The sequence below is a fragment of the Sciurus carolinensis genome, chromosome 3 (assembly GCF_902686445.1).
Source record: "Sciurus carolinensis chromosome 3, mSciCar1.2, whole genome shotgun sequence".
Taxonomy (NCBI): Eukaryota; Metazoa; Chordata; class Mammalia; order Rodentia; family Sciuridae; genus Sciurus; species Sciurus carolinensis.
Genome location: NC_062215.1, coordinates 22,701,858 through 22,726,233, shown reverse-complemented (window position 1 = coordinate 22,726,233; position 24,376 = coordinate 22,701,858). Strand labels below are relative to the sequence as shown.

The window sequence follows — 24,376 nt, the reverse complement described above, 5'->3', positions numbered from 1 at the left end:
GATCACAAGTTTGAGGCCAGCCTCAGCATCTTAGACCTTCAGCAACTTAGTGAGACCCTGTCTCAAATGAAAAAATAGAAAGGACTGGGGATGTAGCTTAGCGGTAAAGTGACCCTGAATTCAATCCCTAATACCAAACAAACAAACCTGAACATCTTTTTTTTTTTTTTAATTTAGTTGTAGATGAATACAATGTCTTTATTTTATTTATTATGTGGTGCTGAGGATCAAACCCAGTGCCCCATGTGTACGAGGCGCGTGCCATAGCACTGAGCCACAACCCCAGCCCCTGAATGTCTTCAGCAAGTTCCATAACCTTTCTCAGCCTTGATTTCCCCATCTGTAAAATGGGGATAAAACACCCTTACAGAGCTGTTGTGAGCACTAAGTGGGATAATACTTGTAATGAGCTTAGCATTAATATAAGCCTTCAATAAATGCCAACTCTTAGTTTTATTAAGACACTTTATAAACTGTAACATGCTTTACAATATTAATTTCTTGTAATACTCCCCCATGTACATTCAGTGTTCTTTGTCTATATAGAAACTGAATTATTGTGAAATTAATGGGTGAGTATATGGTTGAATAAACAAACAAATGCTTCCTTGGGGAGGAAAGACATCCCCCACCTTTTCCCTTGGACACTGAGGGAGGGTTGGGTTAGCCCACCAGGGGTCTCATAGGTTCTTGCAGGCAGGAGGCAGGACCTTGCTCAGTGTAAGGAGCCCTTAGGAGGGTCTCCCATTCCTCCTGTTTTCTGTCAGGAATGACTTCAGCTTCCCAAGTCTGAGAAGATCCACAGGAGAAGGCCTGAGGTGGGAGGGCCATACCTGAGGCTATGAGGAACTTCATCCCTTTTGGCCTGTTCCTGCTCCTGTCTTTTCTTCCTCCAGAAAAATGGAACAAGTTTTTCTCACTCGACACATTTCAACTTTTTTTTAGAAGATACAATAAAAACCAGGGGAAAATTGGAACAGAGGGAGGTGTGGGATGGGCCTGCCTAGACATGGGTTTGAAAGAGGTACAACACGTGTGTCCATATACACACGGGCAAGCATGAGCACACAAGGACATGCAGGCTCCTCTCTGTACACCCAGAGATGTCGAGATGCAGTGACGGAGAGACAGAAAGAGCCAGAAATGGAAGGAAGGAGACGAAAGGAGAAGGACACCCAGAGATGCCATCTGTTCCTCCCTGTGGCATTGGGGGAAGGGAGTTGGTGAGGGGCCTGGTCCCCTTCAGGTCTCAGAGAGGAAAAGGAGAATGGTGGGTACCTCAGCCAGGCTCAGAAGACCCCCGTTTCTGCTGCCCACTCCTCAGGAGGGAGCAGAGAGCTGGGGGCTGGAGGTTCCCATGGAGACATAGCCCCATCCCAAGGGAGGCCACAGCCTGGGCACCTAAAATGGCTGCCTCAGAGGGTGGCAGCCATTTTGTACAGACTCGGGTCCTGAGGGGCAGGGGTGAGGGGGGCTGAGAGTGTGGCGGGGGAGTAGAGAGGGCAGGAGGGAGGAGACAGGTCATTCCTGAGCAGTCTAAGGGAATCTTGCTCAGGAGACAGGAAGGATATTCTCGAAAACTGCTCTCATGTCACCCCTGTTCCCCCCAAATAAATACATTCACACAGGAGTCTGTAACCACTCCTTTCCATTCTGACACCCAGAAGGATCGCTAGCCAGCTGCCACCCACTAAATAAAATTGGTAGAAGCAAATGCGCTGAAGGAGACTTGAGTTCCCACCACAGCGCCTGGCCATGGGGAGCAGGTGGGTCAGACCCAGGTGTCCACTCGCTGGCTACAGCAGACATCCATCTCCTGAGGCCTCCCTGGCTGAGGGGAGCAGGCAGGTGAGAAGGCAGTGAGCATGGGAGCCTGGTGAGGAGGGGCCGTCTGCACCCCCCTTAGATGTGGGGGAAGGGCAGGAGGTTGGAGACCCTGGAAGGTCCTGGATCCTGGCATTAGCTGTGCAGTGGGGGAGGAGGAGGGGAGGGGTGGCTGGCACTGCCCAGAAGGCGCCTGTTCCAGCAGTTGGGGATGCTCGAAGCTTCCTCCCCAAGCCTAAGAGCCCTTGCCACCCCCTTCCCAGACCCTTGCCCCACTTCAAGTGCAGAGGATGCTGGGGGTGGGGGACCTGCAGCTTTCCTCCCAGCTCCAGGGTGGGCACCTGCCCTGCTGCCCCCTCCCCCACCCGCCGCAGTGTGCTGGGGAGCGGCGGGCACGCCAGATGGCGTGGCTGAGAATGCGGCGACGTTGCCGGGAGGTGAGGGCTGGCACGGGTGATATGCGGCTGCGTGCCTTGTGGTGCCACCAGGGAGGGGGAGGGGAGGGCCGCTGAGGTGTGGCCCCCTTCCTTGGTGCTGACCTCCTGTCCTGACCTCCCAGCTCACCTCCCAACTCTCCTCAACTTGCTTTGCCTGCATCCTGGGCTCCCACTCTGGGCCTGGATCCTACTCCAGAGGTGGGTGGGCCCTGCAGGAGCTGAGGGTCCTGGGTCAGACCACTGCTGCCTCTTTGCTCTCCCCACAACCCCAGGACAAAGGACCTATAGAAGACAAGTCAGTCCTCCAGCAAAACCAGTCCCCTCAGGATTGTGTCCTTGCTCCAAAAGTGGAGCAACCTTTGCCCTTATGACCTTTGACTCTTGGCCTCTGAGTCTTGTTCTTGTGAGAAGGGCCCCTTCCCTGATGGGCGCTGGTCCCTGAGCCTCCCTTGGCCCAACTCATCCTTCACCAAGATGCTGTCTGGGCACCTCCTGGGAGCCTTCCTTATTTCGCAGGAAGGGTGGCTCCCCTGCAGGGTTAGGAGGATCCACTCCCACCTGTCTCCCTGGGGGCTACTTTTGTGATCTCTTCAGTTTGCAGCTCCACCCAGGTCTCCCGGAATCAGCCCTGATACATGTTCGCTGTGCTGGCCTGGCTGCAGAGAGGGCCCTGAGCACCCTGCCTTTCCGGAGAGCCTCCTGAGGCAGTGAGGCCAGGACCCCCCATCAAGCCCCGTGCCACAGACCCCTCTCCTTGCCTTTTGCACCCACTTCAGTGTGGAGAGGGGGACTCGGGGTAAGGGGAAGCGGCCCTCAGAGTGAAGGCTTGGTTCAGAAGACAGGGTGCCAGATCCTACTGCCTGCGTACTGGGCTCTGGTTCTGAGGCCCCACAAGGCCCCACAGCACCTGCTGTCACCAGGGCAGGGCCTCTCAGCATGCTCAAAGCCCCACCCATTGCCTGTATGTGGGAAATGTGACTCCCTTAGGGGAGGCGAGGTCCAGGGCCGCGGCTTAGCCCTGCTGCCTTCTCATCTTTGCTGTCGATGACCCCCAATGTTCTCAGCACCCTTCTGTCCGATGAACCTGGCCTGGACTCTCCTTCTCTGGCTTCCCTTGCAGGACCCAGCTGCCAACACTGCCCATCCTATCTGAATTTCAAGGCTGGGCATGGTATTTGCCTGCTTAGTGCCTTTGATGGCTCCCCATTATCCCTAGGTTCAGGTCACACTCTCTAGTGACACCCCTGATCTGGCTGCTGCCCAATCCATTAACTCTGCCCTTCTGAACTACTTCTGCCCCCAGGACCCTTTGCTCAGGCTGTCCCCTATCTCTCTCCTACCCTTTCAGCCTAAGTGCTACTTCCTCCCAGAAGCCCCTCTGGCAGTGAACTCCATGTTCCACGTTTCATGAAGGCAAGAACTGGGCGTGACTTTGACTCAGAACAGTCTCAATATGCAGCTGTGGCACCAAAGGCCTGGCCTGCTTCTGAAAGAGCTGTAGTTATACCCCAGAACTGGGGACTGCAGCCAGGGCAAGACACCCACCTACTCACAGCTACCCCCTCAAAATCTCTGCTTTCTCTGCAGCCCATGCACCGAGCCCAGCACTGTGCAGAAACTCAACCTTCCCATCTGTAAAATGGGATGATAATTACAATAAGACCTGCTTGCTAGCACAGTAATGAGCTTCAAGTGAGCTAACAGATGAGCGCTGCTTCAGCCTGCAGCCCCATCCAGATGTAGCTGATCTTTCCTCGAGTCCTTGATCAACTTTGGTTTTTAAATATTTGGGTTCCTGAGCTATCTTCATTGCCGTATCTTTGTTCTGCTTCTTGTCAGGCTTCCACACAAGCAGGTGGTATGTCTTGCTTCACCCCTTTCCCAACCCCACTCCAGGGTCCAACTGAGGAAGGCAATGGAGAGTTCGAGGTGGCAACAGAGCCCCTGGCTTAGTACTATCTTGACCTTGGGCAAATCATGTAACCCTCTGCTTCCTCATCTGTAAAATGGGAACAGTGTCACCTGTCCACCTGTCCAACTATGCCTCAGCCCTGACGGGAGGACCAAAAGACAGCAGGTCATGAGGTGCACTCTGGAGTGGCCAAACAGGGAAAGATGGGGGCTGGGCCCCTTGCTGGGCAATGGGAAGAGCTGGGGGGTGAGCTGTGCTGCAAACTTCCTGTGAGCGGGGCATTTCCCAGTTGCCTCCCTTGGAAAGTAGAGCCTGAGGTCTGGGAAGTTCTGGGGACCAGATACTGAACAGTTCTCTGATGTGTCCTTGAGCCTGACACGGGTGCTGGGGACACTGGGGCTGGCAATAGGCACAGACGACCCACACTGCATCAGCATTGGTGCTCACAGGCTCAAAGGGTCACCTGGGCAGTGTGTATGTGAAAGGCACTGTCGGAGCAGGAGGTCACAATTTACCCAGAGGCCTCTTGGCTCAGTCCAGGGAGGCTAAAGCCCAGGACAGTATGAATCAGACCTAACCATTGCTCCTTCCATTTCACTACCCTGAGGGGCCAGGGTGAGCAGAGGAGGGACTGCCTGCCCTCACAGGGTAGGATTAGTAAGCGGGGCCTATGGGGAGGGGAGGGAACAGCGTGGGGGTAGGAGTTTCAGGGACCAACCCTCCATTTTACAGAGAACAAAATAGCACAGAGAGGGGGAGTGGCTTTTCCCGTCTCACACAGTGAATGAGTGGCAGAGCTGAACTAGAAACCAGTACCCTGATTTCTACTTAGGTGTCCTCCTGTCCTGGGACTTCAGCACTCTCTGTGGCAATGTAGTGAGGTAATCTTGACAGTGGTGGGCGTAATCTGTGCCCAAGACACTGGACTTCACAGAAATCATCTTGCTTCATTCTCAGGACATCAGAGAAAGGGTACCACCACTTCTAATCCGACATGCTGAAGCACAGAAAGGTTGGTGTTAGGGGTGATGTGCCAAGGTCACCAGCAAGTGGCAGAGCCCAGATTCCAACAAAGCTGTCTGACACCTGAGTCAGGCCCTTGGTCACTGTGTTCCTTTTTTGAATTCCAGTGATCTCCGCGCTGTAAGACCAGCAGACTTTGCAATCAGGAAGGAAAGCAGGGTATCTTGGGAAAAATGTGTGTCTAAGGTTTGTGCTCTGTCCAGACTTCCAAGTCACAGAAGCCAGGGCTCTGGGATTATCAAGTTCTTAGGGGCAGGTGGTTAGTGAGGGCTTCCCGCTATGGCAGAGGCAGCGCCATTAAACACGGGGTTTATTTATGCTGCCTTCCTCTTTCTTCAGCTCCTTCAGAAGATACCCTCCTCGTCCCTACAGGTTTGGCGAGGTGCTTCCTCCACCGGAAAGTCCTCCCTGATTTCCTTTCAGGAAATACGGCTCCCTCTGGCCCTTGGCACGTGTTGAGCACCTGGGAATGTATGGATAGATTCCAAGAACCCCGAGTTACCACTTGCTTGCTAGCGCCTCCGTCTGTAAAATGGGAATAAGGGATCCTGCCTCGCTGAGTCCTTGTGCGATTAAGAGCGGTGTCCTATGAGGAAACACCTGCGCCCGGTGGCCTCTGCCGCTTGCTTTTTCTCCTCCTTGTCCTTCTTCTGGCTTGCTCCAGGTCTCTCCTGCCCACCCCCGCCCCGCGCCTGGCGCTGCGCCCGGCGCGCCCCAGCCGCCCAATCCCGCTGGCAGCCCTGATTTCGTGCCCGCCGGGCTCCCTCGGCACGTGCCTCTCGCCCCCGGGGACCGCGCCCCTCCTGGGCGGCCTCCCGCTGGGAGCCGGACTTGGGCGTGGGTGGCCGGGGCTCCGCAGTTGGGGTCGGCAGGAGCGGACCGGCGGCAGGCGGCGGGAAGAGGACGCTGCGCCTTTAAGGTGCCACCGCCGCGTGGCAGGGAAACAGCTTGTGCCAGCCCCATTCCGCCCGGCTCCGCTCGCAACAAGAAACACAATGCATAACAATCAGGCGCGCGCTTGGAGCCGTGCCACGCGGCGGGGGCGGGGCGAGGCGCGGGCCGCGCGGGGCGGGGCGGGGGCGCGGGTCGCGACCCCAGACCGCAGTCCCCGGGCCGCGGGGGTCCCGGGCCCCGCGCTCCCCCGCGCGGCCGCCGCGCGCCCGCCCCGGCCCGCCCGCTCGCCGCGCGCCCTCCCGCCTTCGCGCTCCCTACAAAGTTCATTCCCACTAACTCTTTTCCAGGCCACTTCCCCCTCACATCTGACAATCCGGGGCCCCTCATTCTCCCAGTAATCACTCCACTGCACTAATTGCACATGCAAATATGCAAATGCGTATTAATTAATTACTATACTAATTAGTTCTGTGGTATTTGCGAGTAATAAATCATTGGATGGGAGCGAGGAAGCTGGAGACCTGGCCCATTTTCATTCTGCATAAAATTTTAATGGTCTCTCTGGCTGATCCGGGACGGCAGCGCGCGGAGAGGCTCTTAAAGGGCCAGTGGAGGCGGGAAGGGGCAGGGGCTGCAAGCGCCGGGTGACCCTGGCAGGGACCGGCGCCCTAGGCGGGCTTGAAGAGGCAGCCCCACGCCTCGCAGGGGCTGTCTTGAGCGTGCGGTCGGCTTTTTCCTTCCCTTCTGAGGCTAAGTGTCCCCGTGGGTAGATTCTAAGGAGAGAATCTGGGCGGGGAGGAAGAGGCTGAGCTCCGTTTCTTTAAGAAAGGAAAGAGGGCAAGGATCTCTGGGAGGCCAATGCCAAGGTCTTTGGGGCCCCAGGGAGTCCTGGAGAGCGGAATGAAGACTCCATCCCCGAGATGACCTGGCATACTGAAGCCCCCCCCCCCCCCGGGCAGGTCAATTTTAGCTCTCACCTCTTCCTATTCCCTGGGGGATGTCCTGGGTGCCTTTTCTTGTCTCTCGTGGGGGCCACCAAGGTTAGGGGTGCCTCCAGCCTTCCCTTTACACATGATCAACCACTGCCCCGCCCCTGTGGGCACCAGCTGGCACCCTGGCAGAGCAGTCCTGGGCTTGAGTGGGCCCCTGGGACCCTGCTTTATTTCCAGGAGGTATTCAGGACCCAGGCAGAGGGATGGGGCTGGCTGCTTCACAGGGCTGTTGACCAGGGGAGGCAGAGGGAACCCACTGCCAAAGCCAGTGGGTCAAAGGGGATGTCAGAGTTGGGCACAGTGCAGAGGGGGACTGAGGGCTTGTTTTGAGCTGGACCCTGATGCCAGGGTCTCTAGTCTTATAGTGCTCACCCTCCAACCTCCTGCCACCAAAATGCCTTGGGGTGGGGCAAAGGCGCAGAAGGTCAGTCTCTAATGAGGCCAATAAGAACAACTCAGGGAACATTTGTATAGCTGAAGAACTGTCATTCACAATCACCAGGTGACATAGGTTTTGTTACTGTCCGCATTTTTTGGATGGAGAAATGGCACAGGGAGGCTAACAGCCTGACTCAAAAGCACCTCACCGTGAGTTGTGGAGTGGGATTTGAACCCAGGCAGTTTGCCTCTGGCATCTGGGTTCATTCTACCACTCACACTCTGTCTTTTCTCTCCATCACCATGTCTGCAGGTCCGGCTGTGAGGCAGGCACTGTGCTAAGAACTTCATCAGCAGTACCCCATTCCACTCACAATGACCCAGGAGCTAGGTTCTGGGAGAATCACCATTTTAGACATGTGGAACCCAAGGCTCAGAGAGGTTGACTAAGTTGCTCTGGGTCACACAGGAAGGACATAGTAAGACCAGGGTCAGTGGGACAGCAGAGTTCACTAGGCTTTCTGATGCACCCTTCTTTTGGGCTTGGGACAGGAGGGGGTCATGACAACCCTTGCTGACCAGAGAACAGGAGATGAAATGGAAGGGCTTTCAATTAGACAGGAAGGAGAATGAGGAGCAGGGGTGGGGTGGAGCTTTTTCCTTTAGTGTTCAGAAGCAGGTTGGGGAAGGGTCTTAGCTGCTGGCTTGGAGACAGGGGTAGGGCAGAGGGATGGGGGGAAATGGAAGAGCCCAGAAGAAAGCTCAGGCAAGACCATATAACCCAGAGATCCTGGTTGTGTTTTTTACTTAATTTTGTCCCCAGCATCCCTACTTCTTCCCCCATCCCCCTTAAAAAATAGTCAGGCCCTTTTGTCCCCCAAGATTTGCTGCTTAGGGGGAACCAGGAACTCCAGAGGGCTCTCCCAGCAGGGGAGTTGAAAATAAATATCACTTTTTTTGGCGTGCTGGGGATGGAAGCCAGGGCAAGCTCTCTATCACTGACACACGCCTGGAGCCCCTAAGTACCATTTTATAATCACTTTTTTCCCTATGTGCTTATGTGCATCATCTCATTTCATTTTCACAATTCTGTTACCCACATTTTGTAAGTGAAGACCCTAAGGAAGAAAGACGGGTTTGAATTGCACAAGGTCACACAGCTGGTAAAGTGGAAGTCCCAGGATTTGAACTCCTGAACCGGTGTGCTTGACACCCCTGCCTGGTTCCCCTATTTTACTGAACTTATGGTCTGGCTAGATTGACTCCCATGTCTGGCATTCAGGGATCACAGTAGCAGCAGATCTGCACCCTGGGTGCAGAACATGTCCCATGCCTGCCGTTCACACGGACCCCATTTCCACGTGGATTTTCACATTGCCTTTTATATGCTAGCAGAAGCTGGACAAAGTAAATGTTCAGGAGGCCCAAATCCCTCCCTTCCACTATCCTGAGGGTGGTGTGTGTGGGCATTTCCCTAGAGTGGGATGCTATCCCAGCATCCCTTGCCCCTCCCAGCCCACCCCTGAGAACACAGCAGGGTCAGGGAGTCGGTTAGCATCTGTCAGGGGGACCACCCTGATAGGGGAAATTGAGATTCCTGCGCTCTCAGGGATGAGCCCTGGGCCAGACCAAGATCCCCTTACCTCCCAGGGGCTCAGGGGATCTTCCCCAGGGAATCTGGACACCCCCGTGTTCTCAGAACTAGGGAAATCTTTGCCATCCACCTTCTGGGCTTGGGAGTCTGGGGTGCAGGTTGTGGGGCATTGGAGGAGTGGCCTTTGGGCTGCAGCCGAATAGGAAAGAAAACCCATTTTCATCTCAGTACTCCACTGAAGTCCAGAGATGCTGGGTTCATTCGGGGTTCCCCCAAACAAGCCCAGTTTCTGGGAGAATGGGGGTAGGTTGTGGGGGCTGGGGGAAGGAGGCAGAAGGGGCAGGCTGGCTGCTTTGAGCTTCTCCATGCAGCCCCCGGGGCCGGGTGCCTGGGCAGGAGGAGGGGGCAGAGCAGCTGCTGGCGATTTATTAAGCAGTCACGGAAAAATTGGTTTATAAATTAACAGCTGTTTTAACTTTAGGGCCTCTTCTTCAGGGAATGGAAGCAGCCGACTGGACCGGGATTGGAGTGTGTGTGAAGCTGGTGGAGGGAGTGGGAGGCGGAGAGATCAGGCAGCTGGCATTCTTCGGGGGCAGCCTCAGCTGGCACCTCGGGGGGCACCAGGCAGTGGCCAGAGCAGGGGGTCTCCAGGTGCCCAGGGCTGAGACTGCCCCCGCTGTGGGCTGCAGCTTGCTGTCTTCGCAACAACATCCCAGCTTCCACCTGGGGGCGCCAGAGAGCGCAGATACTATTGTACTCGTTCCTGCCACCAGAGGGCAGCCTCGGCACATCGATTTCTGCTTCTCCAGCTATCGATCCAAACTGGGCTAGGCGGGAGAGGGAGACCAGATCCAAAGCTGAGCCCAAGTCCGCTTTCATCCCGAATGTGTTAAAGACAGCAGTAAAGAATGAGGGCTGTGAAGTCAGACTGCATTTGAACCCAGGCTCTAGGCAAAAACTGCTGAAGTCCTTTGAACCTCACTTGCCTCATCTGTAGAATGGAATGATACTTGTGAGGATTAAATGAGATCATGTATTAAAGATCTTAGTCCAGTGCCCAGCACAGAGTAAATGTGTCACCTGTTGTCAATTTCTATGAAGTATTTGTTCCTCCACTCATTCATTCCTCAATCCAGCCTCTCTATGTAGTGCCTACTATATTTCGAGTGTAAAGGTAAATGATGGGAAGGACATGTTTCAAGATGGCATGCTAAGAGTTATGATATATCCAGTGTGGGGGTGGGAGTTGACAAAAAGAATGTTTTAGGGTGATGGAAATATTCTGTATCTGTGTTGTGATGGTCACATACTACAAAATGTGTACTTAAAATTGGTACATTTTGTTGTATGTAAACCCCAACTGAACAAAGTTGATTGTTTTTCTTTTTAAAATTAGTGCATTATAGTTACACAGAATAGTTGGGTTCATTTTGATGAATCATATATGCATGGAATTTGATTTACTTCATTTCAATCCCTAATGTGCCCCCCCCCTTTCCTTCCCTTCTGCCTTCCCCTATTCTCCTTCCTCTATTCTACTGGTGTTCCTTTCACTTGTTTTATTTATTTTTGATTGGATATATATATATATATATATATATATATATATATCACATGTGTGTGTATAAAGGTGGAATTCACCATGGTATATTTATACATGCACATAGAGTGATTTTGCTATATTGATTCCACATTTCCTCCTGTTTCCTGTCCCTCCTCCCTCCCTCTCAATCTCCTTCTACTCCACTGATTTTCCCTACATCTCTATGTTATCCAATCCTTCCCCTACAAGCTTGGCTTTTTAAAAAAGCATCTAGCCAGGTCTGGTGGTGCATGCCGGTAATCCCAGTTACTCCAGACTGACGCAGGAGGATCACAAGTTTGAGGCCAGCTTGGGCAACTTAACAAAACCCTCTATCAAAATGGACAATAAAAAGGACTGGGGATGTAGCTCAGTGCTGTAGAGTACCCCTGGATTAAATCCCCAGTGCCACTAAAACAAAATAAAATAGCACCTAAGCACCCAATATGAATATATTGAATGGGCAAAGGGACAGATGAATGAATGAATGAATGATTATCTCAGATGATTGCCCACCTGTCCTAGTAGCACCATTGTCCTGGCTTATGGTACCCTTGCCTTCTCCTTTCCCTTGTCTGTGGGTTTCCCCAGAGATGGGCCTTGGAATTCCTTTCTCCATTCCTGGATCCCACCAGCTTCTCCTTGAGGGCAAGGAAAGGTGCCCCTGAGTGCCTAGCCAGCGCTCCCCAGCTCCTCCAAGGCTGCTTCCCAGGACTTCCCGGGGCCTGCTTTCCAGCTGCCACATGTCAACTCTGCCAGCTCCAGTTCACTTCAGTGGTGCCAAGGTCAGGGTATGCTGCCCAACTACAGACCGATAGTGCCAACAGCTCAACGCCCAAACCCTGGCTGATTCTGCCACCTGCTGGCCCTTTTCAGAACTGCACCCCTATAGCTGCTGGAGAGATGGAATCTTTGAAGACTATCCCAGAACCAGACTAGGGGTTTTCAGTTTTATGTTATTGAATCATCACAGTCTCCGTGCAAACTGGGCTTTGAAATGTAAGAGAATGGGGGCACACAGAAGCTAAGGAATTTACCCAGATTCACACAGTAAACTATAAATCTGAGATTCCTACTCTCCAGTTTTCTGTTCATGTGACTACATCTTACTTGGGGAGCAGGAAGGAATATTCTGGATTGTCCCCTCTACCTTCCCCCAAGAAGGGCAGAAGTCTCACAGCACCTTCCATAAGTCACCTACCAAAGAAGGTGAGTGTAGTATCTGCTGCGTGCCAGGCTCTGTGGCAGGCATTGGGCGATGATGAGAAAGTAAGTGGGGGAAGAACAGGCCTCAAAACACCGCACTCAGATCTCTGATGCAATAATAGACACCTACTGTAAACTTTTTTTTTAACCAGTCCAAGCAGAACACCCATAGTTCAATGAGAGTTAAGTCAAACAAGGTCTTGAATTTGTTCCTTGGACCTAACCACCCGTGCTTCTAACTCAAGAATAATAACTGGGGAGTGGCATATTATTTTTACATCTTATTTGCATATGATTAATCCCAAGTCAAAGTGAATGGAGGTCACTCTGTGGCCCCTAGCTTCTCAGCCCCCCACCACCTGTGCCTGGCCCTAGTCCCCTCCTCCAGCTCCTGCTGGGCTTCACTGCCTCCACCAGTCCAGTCGCACGCCTTGCCCCTGCCCGCCCCTCCCCCAGCTCCCAGAAGTGCAGTTCCCTTCCTCCTCTGTCACCCACACAGCCCCCGCCACCTGGCCGCCCACCGGAAAAACTTTTCCCCAAGTTCTTGAGAAGTCGCGTAGGATCCAGGAGAGAAAAATCAAAGTAATAAAACCTCATTTAATTCCTAACGGAGGGCAGAGCTGTGAGCTGCAATTATCTTAATGCTGAGCTATTTTTACTCTCTCTCCATCTCTGTCTCCTGCCTCTCTGTCGTGACGCTTTCTCCTCTCTGCCTCCTTTTGTCTCTCCATCTCTCACATGGGTTTTCTGTCTCTTTCTTTTTGCTTTCTCCTACCTCCTCCCCTTTCTCTCTTACCTCCTAGCTGTGTCCCTATCCTCCCTCCCTTTCCTATCTGTCCTTCATGTCTGTGCCTCTGTCAGCCTGTCCTCCCCACCTCTCAAGGCCCCAGGGTTCAGTAGTCAGAGGCTCAGGTGCCTAGCAAAAGCTGGGTAAAAGCGGTGCGCAGTGGCGCACGCCTGTAATCCCAGTGGCTCGGGAGGCTGAGGCAGGAGGATGGGGAGTTCAAAGCCAGCCTCAGCAAAAGTGAGGCACTAAGCAACTCAGTGAGATCCTGTCTCTAAATAAAATACAAAACAGGGCTGGGGATGTGGCTCAGTGGGTGAGTGTCCCTGAGTTCAATCCCCAGTACCCTCCCCCCCCAAAAAAAAAAAAACTGGGCAAAGAGCTCCCTTCTACCCCAAAAGACCCCATCTTCCAGGCCTGGCTGATAGGTTCTCTGCTCTCACCTCCCTTCCCAGGTGCAGCCTGGGTTCAGGGGATTCTTCCTGACTTGGGGTCTCCCAGAGCAGATCCTCTAGGCACAAGTCCTGCTGGTTCAAACAAGGTTCACAGTGTGCTCCCCAGTCCTCTGAAGCCCTCATGGGCACCGAGGAGCTGCTAGTGGTTGTGCCCCACCCCTGCCCTCTCACCACCTACCCCGCTGTCTCCTGACCCTGTTATCCTACCATGCACCCAGCACTGGAAGCCACAGACCCCTTGCTCCCACATCGGCCCCATAGCTGTTACTGCCTGGTCCGTGCCCTTCTGACTTCAGGTCCTCCTTGTTTACCCTCCTAAGGCGCCATGAACCCTGTCTTTACCACTCCCTACCCCACCAGGTCTGGAAGAGGGTTTCTGGGCCAAGCCAGGGGCTGCCAGAGATGTCCACACCCCTGGGCCAGCAACCTGGTATCCGGCTGTTTCCCAACAAGTACATAAGTCAACAAACACACCGGGACTTGAGCCAGGCCTGGGGTTGAAGGATGTGGAGCTGAGCGGCCAGGACATCCCATTCCCATGAACAGAGCTCTGCCCCTCCAGCCACTCTCACCCCCAGAGTGGACACTGACTCTGAGACAGAACATCATGCCCCTGACCCCATTTCCATAAGATTGCTCTGGCCTCTCACTGGGCCAAAAAGCTAGCAGGCTGGGGCTGGCAATGGAAAAGTTGCTGGTGGGTTGAGGGGTAGGGAGGGCTCCTTGCTGTTCCAGGCCCAAGAGTGACCAGGAGAGAAGACAGCCAACACAAACAGGGCCTCAGGAAGACACACGCCTGTGCACACACACACACCTTTTGGGCACTATAGAGAGGCAGTCCCACCCTGGTGAACAGCCCTGAAGAGGGAAAGCCAGCTCTTGCAAAGACCCAATGGCTTGGACAGAGAAACAGGGACTCTCCAGTCCAAAGGGTGCCCCCCCACAATCGCTCCCCTCCAGAGAAGAACACAAGCACCTCTGTAGAAAGGAGGCTCACACCTCAGGAGCATAAGCACCTTTCTCCCCAGCTCTGTTGCTGAATGCACCAAGCTCTCACATGTGATGGCACGTGTACTGGTAAGGCAGCCCCCCACCTGCCCCCTGGGCTGACTCTCTCCCCTCCACCATTAGATCTGGGGAGAAAAGGCAGGAGACACGTGAATGCTGGGTACATCATGGTAAGGACACATCCCCCTCTCCCCCAGAGAATATGCTCATATTCACAGCCTGGAACCCCTCTACAGGACAGGCCCTGTGGACACTGCTCCCACCCCCAAGCAGGCACCCCCCTGCCCATCACCTTGACAGCCTCTGACGTCCGCCCCCACACCCACACCCTCCCCCGCACACACGCAGCCCTCCCACGCCCTGCCACTCACACCCTAATCTTTAACACTCTGACACACTTACTCACGTAGACTCACACACTCACACCGCACTGCCCCCCTATTCCTGAGCTACAGCACCACAGGCCCCTGGCACTCACTTGCACATACTCCCTGCCACGATGTGACTGACACGTGTCCTCCCACGCACACCTCGTTCACACGCACTCGCTTTCTAGGACACCCCCATTCACAGCGTGACACGCTGGTACTCTCTCCTCGGTCTCGCAGACCTTCCATGAAACTCCAAATATCAGGGCCACTAAGTGGTTAAAGCCCGAGTCCCTGTTTTCCCGTTGTCCCTTTCCCCTCTCCCTCCTCACTTTATCCTCCCGGCTGGACTCCATCAATAATGCAGCTCGGAGTTCTGGGGAGACGGCAGGGGGCCCCCGGCCCGCTCCCCGGGCCCTGGCTCGCACTCCACACCCTCCTCCCAGCCCCAGGAGAGCACGGTTCTCGATGCTCATTGGCTACTTTCTCCTAGACCCTCCCTCCCAGCGCCCCGCGCCAGTCCCAGGCGGAGGGGACGGGCCGGGACCCCAGAGCTGGGACCAGAGGAGGGAGCCCAGCAGAGACTGGGAGACCCGGAGACCAAGAGAGGCAGAGGGAGGGAGGCAGAGGCAGGTCAAGAGACGCCAAGACCCGCGAGCAGGCGACACGGGCAGCGCGAGGAAGGAGGCAGAGCCCGAGGCGCGCAGCCTGCGGGGGAGCGCGGGGACCTAGGTGGTGACCCCCAGCAGGAGCGCGGCGGCGGACCGGGGAGTGGGGGGCGCGCCGAGCCCGGCGCGGTAGGCGAGCCCGGCGGCCGAGCCCTCCTGGCGCTCGCTCGCCCTCCCCTCGCCGGGCGCGGTATTTTTATCTGTGCGGGAGCAGCCTCCTCCTTGTCCTCGTCCTCCTCTTTTTCCTCCTCCTCCTCCTCCTCCTCCTCCTCCTCCTCCTCCTCCTCCTCCTCCTCCTCCTCCTCCTTTTCCTCGCCGCACGCGCTCGCTGGCAGCTCCGCGGCCCGAGCAGCACAGGGGAGCCGAGCAGGGACCGCAGCCCGAGATCCTGAGGCGCCCGCCATGGACCCCAAGGACCGCAAGAAGATCCAGTTCTCGGTGCCCGCACCCCCCAGCCAACTCGACCCCCGCCAGGTGGAGATGGTAAGGGGGCCGCGCCCCACCCCGGCAGCGCCCCCCGCACACTCCCCGGGCGCTGCCGGGTCCGCCCGCCTGGGGATGGGGTGCCCGGAGAGCCAGACTCAGCCTCGGCCAAGGCGGGGGCGCCGGGCAGCGCGTGAAGTTCGCTGGAGATTCCGCAACTTTTTCCCGGCTGCCCATTCCAGGGCCTGAGAATTCTGGCAGTGAGCGTCCGGGCAGCCTGGTTCCTGGGAGACTGTCCTTTCGGCCCTGCACAGTTACCCTAGGCTAGTCCCTTTCTCTAGGCTACCACCCCGACCACTCGGTCCCGATTCCAGCTCCAGAGCTGGTCACGTGAGAAAGCCCGTACATCAAACATTGACCCTATTACACAGCGCAGGAGTCTGAGCCTCCTCACCTCGGTACCCCACTGCCCTGCTGGCCTCCAGTCCCGCTCTGCATGCCTGACCTGGGGTCACCAGCACCTTGTTCTGACTCTTTCTGCTGTCAGGTCTTGGAGCCCTAACTTCAAGGTGGGAGAGGTGACCAGTCACTCCCTCCTGACAGCTGTGAGGCCTCCAAATGTGAATGTGTGTGTGTGGGGGGAGGGTGTTGAGAGAGGTCGATGCCGATAGCCTAGCAGGGGGCACTTGTTGATGAGACGCCACTGGTTTCCAACAAAGCAGTGCGGGGGGCCAAGTCATTTTGGGGGGACATTGGGGGTTGAGGTCTGGAGGGCAGTGCTGGGAGCTTGGCAGGGGTAAGTGACAGTTTCAGCTTAACTCACCTGGTTCTCTTTGTGCATTTCCCTGGAGCTCAAAGGGGACCTAATTAACTGACAGTTGGTCTGATTGCCAAGCCAGTGGGGGGGGGGGCAGTTGCTGGGAGTGCTCATTCCCCCACCCTCATGATACAGCTTGGCTGGTGTAGCAAGGAGGGCAACTTCTCATTTCTCACGGGGACTGGGTGAATTGTTCTACAGCCTGAGAAAGATCCCAGAGAAGCCCAGACCCCTCTCTGCCTCCAGAGATACCCGCAGGCCTCTGGGCATCTGGGGCTTGGACTCACACCTGAGCCTCAGCATCAGGTCTAGAAGTCCGCAGTACGCTAGCTCAGTCTCACTGTGTAACTGGATCCAGTTTCTTGGAGACCTTGAGCTGTTCTTAGGTGGACAGAGCCATGTGGGTGCCATGGCCCATGGGCATCTCCCGCAGAGGGACCATCCCTGACATCAGGAACCTCAGACAGCTTAGTCTCCCAAGGTCTTCAGAAACTGGGGAGAGGAAGGGCCTCAGGGAGAGAAGATAAAAAGGGAAGTATTAGCTCTGGAGTAGCCTTGGGTGGGAGAGGCCTGGGCTGGGAGTCAGTGACTAGTTTTTCACTAGTTCTTTGGACTTGTGTGCTGTGTTACCTTGAGCACATTGCTGAACCTCTCCGAACCTCAGAGTTTTCATCTCTGCAAAACGAAGGGATTGGGTGAGCTACAGAGTTCCTTTTAGCAAGGACTGTCTTTGATTCAAAGGCTCCCTGGGGAGTCCAAAGCATTGTTCCCTGCTGCCTGGGGGTGGGGGTGGGGTGGGACCTAGGGTGTCTATCCTGCAGGTGTCTATCCTGCCCCTCCTTCCTCCATCTCCTCAGATCCGGCGCAGGAGACCAACCCCTGCCATGCTGTTCCGGCTCTCAGAGCACTCCTCGCCAGGTAGGCCCCCTCTCCCTCCCCATCCCAGCCCCACCCTAACTCTGAGGCCTTCCTGAGGGCCCTGCCAAAGTCCCAGGACAGGTGAGCGAGTGAAGACTGGGGAACAGATAAGGTCTGGGAGCCCAACTCTGCGGCCCAACTCAGTTGTTAGCAGGGCACCTCCCGACCCCAGGAGGGAGGGGGCACCTCCTTCTCCCCAGAGACTGAGACTTTGGGAAAAGTAACTGGGATTCTTTCTCTCTCTCTCCCCCTCTTCTCTCTTCCTCCTCTGTTGATGCTGGTGCCCTTTGGTGGCTTCCTCAGAGGAGGAGGCCTCCCCCCACCAGGTGAGCTTCCTGGGGCAGCTGGAAGGAGGGTGCCTGGGCCCTTCAGAGTGGAGTGGACCTGCCCTTGCGCTGCCAGTCAACTAAGAGAGGGTGCCACCCAGGACACTGGCATGTAATGGGTACCTCCTCTGAGAGGTCCTGGTGCCAGGGTGCCCCAACAGATCCTCTGCTGCTCAGACTCAGGGTGGGATCCCCAAGACCTAAGGTCCTAAGCCGGGCCAGAGCTTCTGGAAGGTGCCCCCCCCCCAAAAAAAAAAAAAAGCAGCAGGGAGGACAAGGCTCTGCTGCACAGAGTTCACTGGCCGAGCCTAGATCAGTCTGTCAGGGTTGCCAAGGTGGGGTGACATGGAGGGAAGGTGAGGGGAAGGGGCCTCTGGGGAGTCCACTTAAGCTGGCTCTTCCCCTGCAGAGAGCCTCAGGAGAGGGACACCACCTCAAGTCGAAGAGATCCAACCCTTGTGCCTACACACCCCCCTCGCTGAAAGGTACTATCCCCCACCTGTCCTTCCTGTCGCCTGGCTGTGCCTTGAGCCCTGGAACTGGGCTGGCACTGGGGGAGGGAGGGGAAATGTCAGCTTTTGTCAAGCAGGAGGGATTGCTTCCTGCATCACAACCCGGCTTGGAGACCGGTTCTTTCTTTCAAAACACAAGGCGACCAGAGGCTGGAAAGGGCAGCTGCAGCCCTTAAAAACAGGTTGTAGGGGGTCAAAAGAAGAGATGGTTGGCCCAAAATGACAAGTGGATGTCGCAGTAAAAGAGACTCAGCATCTGTGCTGTGCAAGCATGGGCTGCACCCCCCATCAAAGGGTGCCTTCTCCCGTGGGTCCCCTGTTCTCCCCTCCCCTTCCTCTCCCATTTGAACATATCTGCATCCAGGACTCTTCCCCCTCCTGCTTTTCCTTTCCGTATTAATAGGCAAGTCATTCCTGTAGCATACACTGAACCCCTAGTGTGTGCCAGGCTTTGCTGGTGGGCACTGGGCAAAATGAGTAAGATTTGGGGGTTAGGGTGTGGCTCAGTGGTAGAGTGCGTGCTTATCATGCAGAGGCCTTGGGTTCCTCCCCAGCACTGGAAACAAATGAGTAAGATCTGGTCCCCGCTATCCTGGGTCCTTTGCCTCCAAGGTCAGCGAGAGTTTGAAGAGGGCAGGGTGCATGGCCTGGGATTGGAAGGATATAGAATCCAACAGGCCAGCAAGGCAGGCAAGAGGGAAGAAGCTTTCGAAGGGCAGGAGGTGTGCATCGCGGGGAGCCTTAGGGCCAGCTGGAGACTGGAATTCTGTCCAGGGAGCTGTGCGAGATGCACTTGAAGGAGAAGGGGTGCAGATCCGGTATGCAAAGGGCTCTTCCTAGCTAAGGGCCAGGCGCCCACTCACCCCCACCTCCACTCCAGTCAGAGGCTCTTCCTGCCTGGTCAGCCCCCTCCTCCCCTGAAGAGAGGGAGGGAGTCTGGAAAGGTGTGCTGAGAGCTCTCTAGGGTGGGTTTAATACATGCCCAGGCACCAGCCAAGGTCAACAGGTACACCTGCCAGCCTGCCTGAGCCAGGGCTGGGAGTACAGGAGAAGGGCAGAGCTTCTTCCTCTTCCTTTAGGACAGGAAGATGAAGGGACAGAGCTGTGGCAAGCGGGTGTGGAAGGACTTCCCCACTCGTAGGGTCATGTGGAAGGGCCACAAAGCAGGCATGAGGGAGAGGTGGCATCTTCCCCGCAAAGAATGTAAGAATCTGCCTCCTCCAGGAAGTGAAGGGGGAGGGGGAACTGTCCCCGGGCTCTTTTTGGTGGGAGGTATGCTGGGGATTGAACCCAGGGCCTCGTGCATGCTAAACACATACTGTACTTCCCAGCCTCATCCCAGCCTGGGCCCTGATGGTGAGCATGGGCAAGTGGGGTGAGGAGACTGAGGCCAGGGTGTTTCCCATGCCCCTGGCAGTGGCCAAAAATGTGTCTCCGCCCCCACTCCCCTTTGGGTCACATCTTGAAGAGTCTAGGTGGGGAGAGGCAGGGAAAAGGGATCAGGAGAGAGGTGGGCATCCCTGGGACTGTGTTGGGGTTCTTGCAGCTAAAAAAGGGAGACTTGCTGGGTGAGGGGAGTTCAGGGTCCCAGAAATGGAGACGCTAGAGGAGGCAGGCACGAGGAAGAGGGAGGCAGGCGAGGTGAGGCACGAGGGAGGCCACGGGAGCCAGCACAGGTGCTGCACACACCTATTTTGATGCAGCTCACGAACTGGAGTCTCCTCCCCCGGCTGGGGGAAAGGAAGCTGCCCCAGCTGCCACCTTCTCTCTCCACTCCCTCAGGGGCCCTGCTGTACCCAAAGGGCACTGTTTGGTAGGCTCCTGCCCCTTTCTGGGCAAAGGAAAGGGCCTGGCAGGCATGGGGGGTTGTAGGGAAGGAGTCAAAGACCTTACAGGAGGTGGGCAACACTGTCTTGGTGGGGGCGCTCCAAGGTCAGAGCTCTCACACTTGGTTCAAGAGGTAGCTTTGCTGAGTCCCCAAGGCCAGGGCAGGGCGATTTATGATTTATTGTGCTTTTATTGCCTGGGGAGCTTGCCCAGAGTCAGCGGGAGGCGCTGGGTTGGTTGCTGGGGGCAGGGTGGGGCAGCGGGCACACAATGCGCCCTCTGTGCCTGTCCCTGAGTTGGCAGGAGTGCGGGGCCCTGCTCACTGCACCGGAGGTTTCCAGCCAGGATCTACTCCCTGGACTTTCTGAGGGGAGGGGCGGTGGGCAGACCAAGGAACTGCTCAACTCTGCCCTGCTGGGCAGCGTCTGGCCTGGGGGCCTTGAACTGAGTGTCCCATGTGCTTTAAAATCCCACTAGCCTTTGAACCCTGCCGACTCTGCCCAGTCTCAGCTCACGCTGTTTCCTCAATCCCTGTCACTCTTCAGAACCTTCAGCCTGGCCCCTTTCTCCCAGCCCCCTGCTCCTTTCCATCTTTTCGAAACTTTCCTCCAGCCACCCACATTGTTCCCTTCTCAAGCCCTATGCAAGCAGGTCTTGGTGGTGGTGGGGTGTGTTTGCTGCTTTCTAGGTCACTGCAGAGGGAGCTGGGAGCTTGGGGATGTGGGTCAAGATTGTGGGGGCCTCATCTGAACAGGTCACTTCCCCAGGCACGGACTACATTGGCTGCAGACCATTGTATCTTCAATCCCAGAATCGATCATTCCTACCCTTGGAGCCTGGGGCAGGGGCGTGCGGATTGACATCTAAGACTGGGTGGTACAGTGGTGGTGGGGTACTGCATGAGGGGCAGGACTGGGGTGAGCTGTGAGCCCTAAGCAGGCCAGGTTCTCTCCCAGAAATGGAAAGGAGCAAGGCCCCAGGCCTCAGCCCACCGACAGCAGCTTCTGCCTGGTGGATACTGTCTCTAGCACTGGCTAGTTGGCAAGGCCAGCGCCCCAACCAGGGGATGGTAAGCTGCTTCTGTGTCCTTTGGTCTGGTCTTGCCCAGCCTGGCACCCTATGGTGTGGGACTGCTTTGTAGGGCCAGTCTCTGGGGGGCCAATATCTTGGAACAACTTATGAACCAAACATGATCAAATTTACCCCCTGCTGCTTCTGCCTTGGCCTGGCCCCCAGCAGGCTGGCCTGTAGCCTTTGGCCCTTGAACTGAGACTCCTGAGAAAGTTACCCCTACCTCAGACTCATGGGGAGGAGCTCTGTGGGCTGTATCTTGGGCCTGACTCACCCTTGCCTTCTGGGGTCCCCTCTGTGCCAGCTGTGCAGCGCATTGCTGAGTCCCACCTGCAGACCATCAGCAATCTGAGTGAGAACCAGGCCTCAGAGGAGGAGGATGAGCTGGGAGAACTGCGGGAGCTGGGTTACCCAAGGGAGGAGGATGAGGATGAGGAGGAGGATGAAGAGGAGGAAGAAGAAGAAGACAGCCAGGCAGAAGTCCTCAAGAGCAGCAGGGGGTCTGGTAAGCTGAAGCGACAATGTTGCCCAGGTCCCACCACCATGCGTTAGGTGTGGGTTCTCCTCAATTGTCTTGGAACACCTTTCCCAGTTCAGTTTCTCCTACAGGTACACAGCAACACCACCACAGCGGCCTCCCATCCTCCCACCCCGTAGGATTCCTCACACTCAACCTCACCGAAGACATTGGCTTCCTCCAGGCTTGGCTTTTCCCTCTCTCAATCAGCTTTTCCTTAATAATTCCTCTGTTCCCTAAGAATTAAGGCAACACCACATGAGGGTTTGAGGTTAGAACTAAAAAAGGACTTTCCACACATAGCAATGAGAGGGTGTGAGGAGATTCAGGGATAGCAGACTGAGAGAGCCTGAGAGTGCCTGCATTTCTGAATCTGGGATGTGGTCTCTGCTCGGATGCAGGGGACCGGCTGATTTGCCCTCTCCAGGACCAAGTCAGTGACTGTTCCTCCCTTTTTTTTCCTAGGATGGGGTGGGAGGGTGCCCTCTAGTGTCCAGATGGAGAATCTAGGATTTAAGAACCAATCTGGTCCTCTGCACCTCTAAGCTCAGCTGCCTGGGGGAAAAAAGACTTAAAACCTCCATAGGAGGAGTCTCAAGCCAGAGGCCTTGGGTCCAAAAATCTCCACAGAAGGTGCCAAATCCCAGAGAATTCTGGGCAGAAAGATCTAGTCCCTCCCATGGTTATGTCTCCCAGGCCTGGCCATGCCAGGTTCCTCCTAGCTCACACTAAACTTTGTGGTACCATTATTGATGGGAATGACAAACAGTGAACCAGCCCTGCTTGAAGCCTTCAACCCTTACACCCAAACAAGATAGGCTACCTGTCTGCATTTCTGGCAGAGAGGGCACCAGAGGGCTGGAATTATGAACTCAGTTCCAACTGAGACCCCAAGAGCAGGTAAAAGGAGGTGAGGGGGACCAGTTTCCCAGGACAAGTAGGAGGGCATCGGGTCACATAACAAGACTACCAAGGAACAACATTCACCCCCAGAACTCCTCTGTGCTGGCACTGGGCTCTGCAGGCATTATCTCATTGTCTTATTTGAGGTAATCTACATAATGTCCCTCATACACAACATCTCCTTCAGAAAGGTACCAACTGACTAATTCATATGTTGAGTCACTGGAAGAGTTGTCCTAGTCCAGTGCTCTCTCCACTATGCCATGATGACTCAGAAACCTTGGCCTCAGTCATTAGAGTAGCTCCTCTCCACGACAGTCAGACAGACACTCAAAGCCTGCACTGGTAGGTTTGTGGTGAGGGAATGCAACCCAGGGTCTCACATATGCTAGGCATGCACTCTACTAAGGAGTTACACCCCCAGCTCATCAAAGCTTGTGTTTTGATTCCCTGTCTTCCAACCCTAGCCGGGCAGAAGATAACCTATGGCCAGGGTCTGGAGGGGCCCTGGGAGCGCCCACCCCCTCTGGATGAGCCCCAGAGAGATGGAAGCTCCGAGGATCAAGAGGAAGACGCAGCACTAAACGGTGAGGCTTGGAGTGTGGTACGAGGAGGCGGGGTTGAGAACTCAGTGGGCGTGGCCAGACCTTGATTTCCTCTCTATTTGCTTTGCAGAGCCGGGGGAGGTGCCTCAGCGCCCCAGCCCTTCTGAGCCTGGCACTTAAACTCCCAATCCCGCATCTCCCAGGAGGAAGTGGAGGGGGCACCGCTGTTGCCTAAAAGCCCACTCTGTCCTCATCCTATTTTGTACCCTTTCCCTCACCTGCTAGGGCTGCGGCTTCTAACTTCTAGAAGACTAAGGCTGGTCTGTGTTTGCTTGTTTGCCCGCCCTTGGCTAATGCCCAGAGTCCCTGATGCCTACCCCCTGCCAGTTGTTCCTCCATTCACCCAGTGGGAGGTGGGATATGAGTGAGCCCACACTGGAAAAATCAGGAACCAAAAACAAGGACCCCTTCACAATTCCACTCCTCAGATCCTCTCCCCTGGGCACAGGAGACCCACAGGGCAGGACCCTAGGATCTGGGGAAAGGAGGTACTAAGAACCTGCAGGTGCCCTTAGATCTTTCTCCATCCCCTCTTCTATGGGGAACTCCAAGTCACTACTCCTCTCACTGGCTTCTACCAGGGCCCAGGACAAGAAATCTTTCTCTACAGCCTCTACATTTTGGAACTTTTCCTTTTGTCACCCCTGCTCCTCCTGGGTGCCTGGAAGATGGACTGGCAGAGGCTGCTTTGTTGCATTTTGTTTGTGCTTTGATGCCAGGAATGCCACCTAGTATATGTCCTTAGAGGGGCACACGTTGGGGGGAGCCAGGATTTCCTTGTCCTCCAGCTGTTCTGTCCCTTTTCTCCTTCTTCCCTGACTCGACCTGAATCTCCCCCATGCTGTAATAAATCTTTGTAAATAACTGTGCTGAGACTCCTCTTTCAGGGGAGGGAGCAGAAGAAGGGAAGTAATGGGGTATTCTGATATAGAAGGTTGGCAGTCATCCAAAGGTCAGGACCTTCACTCTAGTGTCCAGTCCTCTGGGAGTTTTCTGGCAGGCTGAGCCACTCAGGACGGCCCACAGAAGTTCTGACTCCTGTTATGATGGCTGAAAGAGGTGGGGTGGAGGAGAATAGAAGTCCATCAAGAGTAACTGTGGCTTTCTCGAAGGGACTGGCTCTTCATCCTCACAGATCTCCCCACAGGCAGTTCCACAGTGCCAGAGCTGTGGTCCAATACCGATGGTATTTCCCATGCTCCCAGCCTTAGGGAGACTCCTCACCGACCCCCACCCCCATTACTGGGGATTGAGTCGAGGTGGCGGGGGAGAGGATCCTATGTCCCCAGTCTTTTTTATTTTATTTTTTGGTACTGGGGATTGAACCCAGGG

The 24,376-nt window shown here is 55.4% G+C and overlaps 1 protein-coding gene across 4 annotated transcripts; it reads left to right on the top strand.

Moving 5' to 3' along the window:
• Positions 1-14,960: 14,960 nt before the first annotated feature.
• On the top strand, positions 14,961-23,909 carry Ppp1r1b (protein phosphatase 1 regulatory inhibitor subunit 1B). 4 transcript variants are annotated; one of them, XM_047547239.1, is made up of 8 exons: positions 15,057-15,189; positions 15,461-15,608; positions 17,223-17,283; positions 17,587-17,609; positions 18,019-18,094; positions 21,324-21,524; positions 22,907-23,026; positions 23,115-23,909. In XM_047547239.1, the coding sequence occupies exons 2-8, from the start codon at positions 15,528-15,530 to the stop codon at positions 23,162-23,164; spliced, it is 612 nt and encodes a 203-aa protein (XP_047403195.1). In that variant the 5' UTR covers positions 15,057-15,189; positions 15,461-15,527; the 3' UTR covers positions 23,165-23,909. The 4 variants fall into 4 exon arrangements, with proteins under 4 accessions (XP_047403194.1, XP_047403193.1, XP_047403195.1 ...); XM_047547237.1 differs by having other exon boundaries at positions 14,981-15,608; XM_047547240.1 differs by lacking the exons at positions 15,057-15,189; positions 15,461-15,608 and adding an exon at positions 16,334-17,060.
• The last annotated feature ends 467 nt before the right edge of the window (positions 23,910-24,376 follow it).

What these genes read in the sequence shown, in the direction of transcription:
- Ppp1r1b (XM_047547237.1), top strand. Translation starts at nt 15,528, where the DNA reads ATGGACCCCAAGGACCGCAAGAAGATCCAGTTCTCGGTGCCCGCACCC. An exon ending in ACCCCCGCCAGGTGGAGATG is followed by an intron (nt 15,609 to 17,222) that starts GTAAGGGGGCCG and finishes CCATCTCCTCAG; the next exon opens with ATCCGGCGCAGGAGACCAAC. An exon ending in AGGAGGCCTCCCCCCACCAG is followed by an intron (nt 17,610 to 18,018) that starts GTGAGCTTCCTG and finishes CTTCCCCTGCAG; the next exon opens with AGAGCCTCAGGAGAGGGACA.